The sequence below is a fragment of the Melospiza georgiana genome, chromosome 2 (assembly GCF_028018845.1).
Source record: "Melospiza georgiana isolate bMelGeo1 chromosome 2, bMelGeo1.pri, whole genome shotgun sequence".
Classification (NCBI taxonomy): Eukaryota; Metazoa; Chordata; class Aves; order Passeriformes; family Passerellidae; genus Melospiza; species Melospiza georgiana.
Window position 1 is genome coordinate 117,577,549 of NC_080431.1, and position 6,494 is coordinate 117,584,042.

General features: G+C 40.3%; 1 protein-coding gene across 1 annotated transcript in view; it reads left to right on the top strand.

Moving 5' to 3' along the window:
• ERG (ETS transcription factor ERG) overlaps positions 1-6,494 on the top strand; it is a 64,509-nt gene that overhangs the window by 46,970 nt on the left and 11,045 nt on the right. The window contains exons 5-6 of the mRNA XM_058045364.1: positions 891-971; positions 2,882-2,953. Coding sequence (XP_057901347.1) covers positions 891-971; positions 2,882-2,953 — 153 coding nt within the window. The remainder of the gene's footprint in view (positions 1-890; positions 972-2,881; positions 2,954-6,494) is intronic.

Below are 6,494 nucleotides of genomic sequence, written 5' to 3' on the forward strand. Positions count from 1 at the left end.
CGCGGTCCCCGATTGATCGCTGTGGATAATTGGGTTTTCCAAATGTCTGTTGCAAATGTTGCTGTTCCTAAGAGCATAACAGGGAGGCCAGCCCAAGTCCTGTTGAGTTTGGTGGAAAGATTCCCATTAATTTCACTCATTTTTATCACAGACAAGAATTAGTGACTCTTTCTAGGTATCCATCTCAGAGAAAAATTGAGTTGAAGCATGTTGAGCAGGAGGAAAAAAATTGAGATGAAGCATATTGAGCAGGAAGAAAAAATCCCATGGGGTTCAGTGCTAATGTTTTTTCTGGTCACGTACTCATTTCTTTCCATTTTAACTAAACAAGAGTGCAAACATTGATTCATAAAGTGAGTTCCAGGCATGATTCTAAGGAATGGCAGGAGGTTGCTGTACTCTGGGTAGGATTGGGAATATTCAACTGAATTGAATAAAAAAAATTCTGTAAATTCATGGAAAAAAGTCCCTGAAGTCCAAATGCAAATTAATTGTAGTGCATGGCTAGAATTTCAATGGGAAAAAAGGGATTACCTGGATTGAGGGCTTTCACCTAAGCTTGAGGAAAATTTACCTCAGCTTAAAGAAGTTAAAATGAACATGGTTTTTAGAGAAAAAACCACCAAGCATTGCAACACCAGTGCGGTGCAGTCTCCTCCACACGCACACTGTCAATAACCAGCCAGAAATTTTGTGCATTCATAACAATAAATTATGATATTGGATAAATGAATGCCCTCATTTACCCTGTAGCCCACACACCTCCCTCCAAACTGCAGGCTGTTGATGGATTCACATTCAGGCAATCCTGTCAGGGGAAAAATATGGTTTAAAAAGATAATTCACGATTTTTTTTACATTTTGGTGTTGCTTTTTGTTTTGTTTTGTAGCTCCTCTTCCACATTTGACTTCAGATGATGTTGATAAAGCCTTACAAAACTCTCCACGGTTAATGCATGCTAGAAACACAGGTAATGCTGGCACTGCTCCCACTGCTGTAGGTCATCATCTTCTAAAAGCACAGGATTCCTTTCCATGGGCTGCTTGCTAAAAACATGGAGGTGGTAAATGAGGAGGGAGGCAAGAGAGTCCCCTCCCTGCTGTCTGTGTGTTTTCTGCACAGACACACAGAGAAAAGGTGAGATCACGCAGGGCCAGGTGGTACAAAAATGGTGCAGAAATTTCTGGTGTCCTGCAAGAGGATGGGGTCCCTGACACAGCATAAAACTGCAGGTTTGGGGCCTTTCATCTGAGGATTTTTATGGTCCCTCTGCCCATTCTGCTGTGAGATCTACTCCATGGATCCCTAGAAGCTTGTTGGAGCTCAGAAGTGCTTTGGGCTCTGGGGAATGGGGATGTCCCCCATCCCAGGAGCTAAATGTTGTGGGAATCAATAAAATTGCTCTTTAGGCAGTTAGCTCATCTCATTTTCCAGCTGCTGTGGGACTTGAGCTGGGAATTCCACTAAGGCTGATCTGAATTTAAAATTATTTTTGTTGATACTCACCCTTGTGTTAATTTGGGCCAGAAAAGTGTTGAGTGTAGGCAGGAGAATGACACGTGCCTCATCTGTCTTTCAGGATGCAACTTAAAGTATTTATGAAAATAATTCAGAATCTATTTTAACTTTCTGTAACAGTTGTGCAACAGAGGATGGCATGGAATGGTACAAATAATAATGTGGTTTATATCCCTACAAAAGATGTTTGGAGTATTGCATGATCATGCCTGAGGGTGTTAGTTACCTACAGTGACCAGAAATAACAATTCTCTATGAGAAAGGAAAAAGATAATACAAAGGATAATGCAAAAGAAAAAGAAAACAAAACTTGGATAGCAATGTTTCTTTCATATTTTATTTCGTTTTTCACTCTGAGTGAGTTTCATAGCAAAATTCAGTGGATTAGATCTTTCCCTGACATCAGAGGTTTGCCACTGGTCATAGTGGCAAACAAAGTCCTGCTGTGGGCTCTAGGCCTGCTGCAAACCCCACCAAAGGCAACAAAAAAAAATATTTCCATTTACCTTGATGTGGTTTGGATGAGATTTAACTCCTTTTTAAGAATAGATGGACTTGATGGTCTTTTCCATCTCTGGCTTTAGAGATTCTCATTTGCCAAGCAGTTTCCACTTGTGGATATCCAAGTGTTGTTCAGCAGTTCTGTGTGTTATCTTTTTCTCTATGTGTGCACTGACAATGATATTCTGAAATTCATTTCACCAAAATGAGATTATCTGTCATTGGGGAGTGTGAGTGATGGTGTGCTGATCATCAGCAAATGGGAAATCAGTTGTTCAATTTTCAGTGGGTCACAAAAGAGTTAGAAAAAAAGTTCTTGAAATCAGCAATAATTGACATTTTTGATCTTCCTGAATAGGGTAATGAGAATTCCATTGGTGTAGTCAGAGCAATTTCAATGCCTGAGAAAAGGGAGATTCCATTTCCTACATCAAGCTCAATATTTATCTTTTTTTTTTTTCACTCTGGGGAAGATTAATGAGATATCTGAGGGTCTGACCCAAAAGTCTGTGTTGAAAGCATGGACTTTTCTGGGAATGCACTAATGAAGGCAAAGAGGTTTTATTTCAGGGTGTGCAAAGCCACCTTCCCAGGTGGAGGTGGTTGTGGTAGAAGGGATTTCCTGAGCTTGACTGTCTCCTTCTTAAAACAGATTTTGCACAGACTTTTATCCAGTAACTTGAATGGATTTACATAGACGTAGAAGACTATTAGAATTAACTTTTATATCTAACAGTCCAAAGGCAGAAATTAGCTATTCAGATTCCTCACTCATTCATTCTACAGGAGGGGAAAGTATTGGTGGATTTAGGGACTGTGGAAATGAATCTTTAGGTGTTATGTTCTCTTCTTTCTCTTCAGGAGGTGCCACTTTTATTTTCCCAAACACATCAGTTTATCCAGAAGCAACACAAAGAATTGCAACCAGGCCAGGTATGAACAATGACCACTTTTTTTGTGCTGTGATCTTACTCATTTCATCTCTTGAAATATCTCATTCTTTTCCCCTTTTCATAAGTGTGAGGCCCTATTTTGAACACACACATTTTTTATCACATATATATGTGTCCATATAATTGTGTAGAGTGAGATAATTAGAGTGAAATAATTAAGTAGAGTTTAAGAAGTCCATTTCTTCCACAAATCTCTGTCTTTGTAGAAATTGTATCAACTTTTTAAAGCACCAGGGAATCAGAAACCTGAGCTCTGTTCAGTGGTTCTGTTGCACTGTCCCAGCACAGTCATCTGTCAATCCCCTTCAGCTCTCTTTTTGTAAAATGAGGTTAAAATTCCCTTTTATTTGAAGTCTGTTGTGGAAAAATACTCTAAAAATGCAGGGTATAGGCTTCTCCTGCTGTCTAAATTTTATTTGTGTTTGAGGCAAGCAGAACCCACAACAATCTGATTATGAGTTTAAGAGTCTTAAGTAAAATCAAAACATAAGGAAGCTCTCAAGGCTCAACATTTTGAAACCTGTGAAAGTTTTGTGGATGTGCTGATTTGTGAACGGCTGATGGGAGTAATTAAAGAAGGTGAGGACATGGCTATGAAGGCAAAGATTTTCTTTTTATCACCCTTCACCACAAAAAATGCTGGAAAAGTGCCTAAACTGGACATTTGCTTTTCCAATAATGAGTGCAGAGTACTAAGGGACATGAAGAGGAGCTGCAACAAATACTGAATTTAAAGGAAATCCAGTACTGAGCCAGAGGCAACAATCCAAGTGCTCAGAAGGGACATGCACTGGAATTGGCTAAGCTCTGGTGAAAAGAGATATTGGCACATTAAAAAGGGAGTTTGAGCAGAAATTATTTTATTTGTGCTCTAGGGTAGAGTGCAGGAGGGTTCATACAGATACTATTTAATATAGACTTGTGTACATGTATATATGCATGTCTGTAGATTTGGTAATTGATAATTTGAAAAGAGAAAAAAGGAAATAACTACCAGGCCATTACATCAACAAATTCAACTTGTTTGGATCCTTGGAAATCAAACTCTGCTAGAATTGTTTGTTTATATTAATGGCTAAAAAGGGAACTGCTGATCCAGTGCATACATTTGGCTTTCATAAGGCATTCACCAAAACACCCCACAACTATTTACAATAGAAATTAAATCAGTGTATCATAAGAAACAAATTAAGAACTGGCTAATTATCCTGTCATCAGTAATGGTCATCTTAAGTTATTTTGGGATGGTTCAGCCTGGGGAAGAGAAGCTTTGGGGTGATGGAATTGTGGCCTGAAGGAGCCCCAGGAAAGCTGGAGAGAGACAATTGCCAGGGGATGCAGGGACAGCACACAGGGAATGGCTCCACACTGGCAGAAAGTGGGATTAGATGGGATATTGGGAATGAGGAATTGTTCCCTGGCTGGATGGAATTCCCAGAGCAGCTGGGGCTGCCCCTGGATCCCTGGCAGTGCCCAAGGCCAGGCTGGACACTGGGGCTGGAGCAGCCTGGGACAGTGGGAGGTGTCCCTGCCATGGCAGGGGATGGAACAAAATGATCTTTAATGTCCCTTCCTACCCAAACCATTCCATGATTCTTTGATTTTGTTGTTACTTAAACCCAGAGATTCCTACACAGGATTCCTGTCCAGGTACCCAGGAAGTTCATTAGGGGAAAACAACTTGGCAATCAATTAAAAACTGAAAACACAAGTTGATAAATGCAGCCCAAGGCACAATTGATTTGCATATCTTACTGATTCCAAATTAGCCCCCTTCACTCATGAAGGAACAACTTAGCAGAGTCATCTTTATTTATGGCACAGCGACAGCCAGAGTGAAAGTTGTGAACAAATGAAGAACCACAGTGGAAAATCCCATGGGAAATGTGGCTGTGCCACTGAACACCCCAGCAGTGTGGCCTTGCATGGAAAGCTGTGTCAATCATCCCTTATCAAAATGGCTTTTGGCAGAGTTTGGAGGTGCTTAGAAACGCCTGGGAAAGCCATGGGAGTGTGGAAAAAAAATCTTTGGAGCATGTTGAGAGATACAGAGGCTTGAAATTGTTCAAATCACAGTCTGGGGTTGAGGAAACTTGATGTAATTATCAAAATAAAGAGAGTGACAGAGCACCTGCTTAGTGTCAGTATAAGAAGAAGTGATATTCTAAATAAATTAAACATTTTCATGGAGCATTAAAGCAGACTGTGGCACCCAGGAGCTCTCAGGGACACTGGGGAATGTCAGCACAAATAGGGATGAGAAAACAAAGCAGAACTGTGGAAACAATCACCAAACATAAATCCAGACGCCCCAAACTATCAGTAATTCCCAGCAGAAATGAACATGTAACGTAAGACCAGAGGGACCTGATGTCTGCAGGAAAAGCTGTTCCAATGAAGAGGATTTCAGGAAAAGCCTGGAATTAGCCTGTTTTCCACTGGACTTGAATAAAAATTGGGATTTTTTTTTGTTTCCTGACAAGGTCCATTATTTCCATATTTGTTTAATCCTGTGTGTGATGGAAAAATAAAATGTAAATTTTCTCTCAAGGAAAACGTCCTAAACCACCTATCAAACATGATGAGCTCCTTCATTTCAGCATTTTTATCTAACTCACATTTAAAATGACACTTAACAAAATGCTTTGTGTCAGCATCTTTCTGCATTCACACCATTACTTGTGGAATTGCAGTTTAGTTTTAGGGTTCTTCTGTGCAGAACTAAACATTTTCTCCAAAGAACTGTAGTGATTTTGGAAATATTGTTTTAATTTATCTTTTACAATTGAAAGCTGATGGACATCTTCAAAGTCAGAATTTTTATTCAGAGAAAAAAGGGATTTTTTGCGGAAATTCAGTTTTCTTTCAGGAAACTGTTTTGTTGGCTTATTCTGCTGGTTTTCCTTTGAGTTAAATGTCACATTTCAACCAGACTGCAAAGAAGCTTTCCCATAACAAAGCACTGTTCATGTGAGAGCAAAAGCAGACCCGGGCGGGACAGCACTTGATGACATGAAAAAGGTCAAAAATGAGGAGCAGGGGGAATAAATAAAGTTCAGTGGGAATCAGCCCAAATCCTGGGGATGCAGTTCTGGAGAGATTAATTAAGCACAGCCATTGTTAAGGCACTACAATAGAAAATGGGAAATGGGCTTCAGTGCAAGGGAGGATTTCTGCAGTCACCCTTTAGAGCAGAACATGAGCGTCTCAGTGACAATGAGGGCTCCCAGGGACACCAGGCTGGGGTTTGTGTGTCCACCAACAGGAGCATTCCCACCAGGGATCTGTCCCAGATAAAGGACATGCTGTGCTGGTGTCTCATGGACAAGAACAGATCTGCTTATCTGCAATAACAACATGTTTATCAAGGCTGAACCAAGCATGGAGCTGGGGCTTTGCTCTATTTCAAGAAAAGCTGATGATGTGATTTTTCTTTTCGTGGAGAGGGCGTAGTCAGAAGATCATCTTGTGATGTGAGGAGTTCAACAGGCAAGGCAGTTTTCTCACAGTGCTGAATTTGT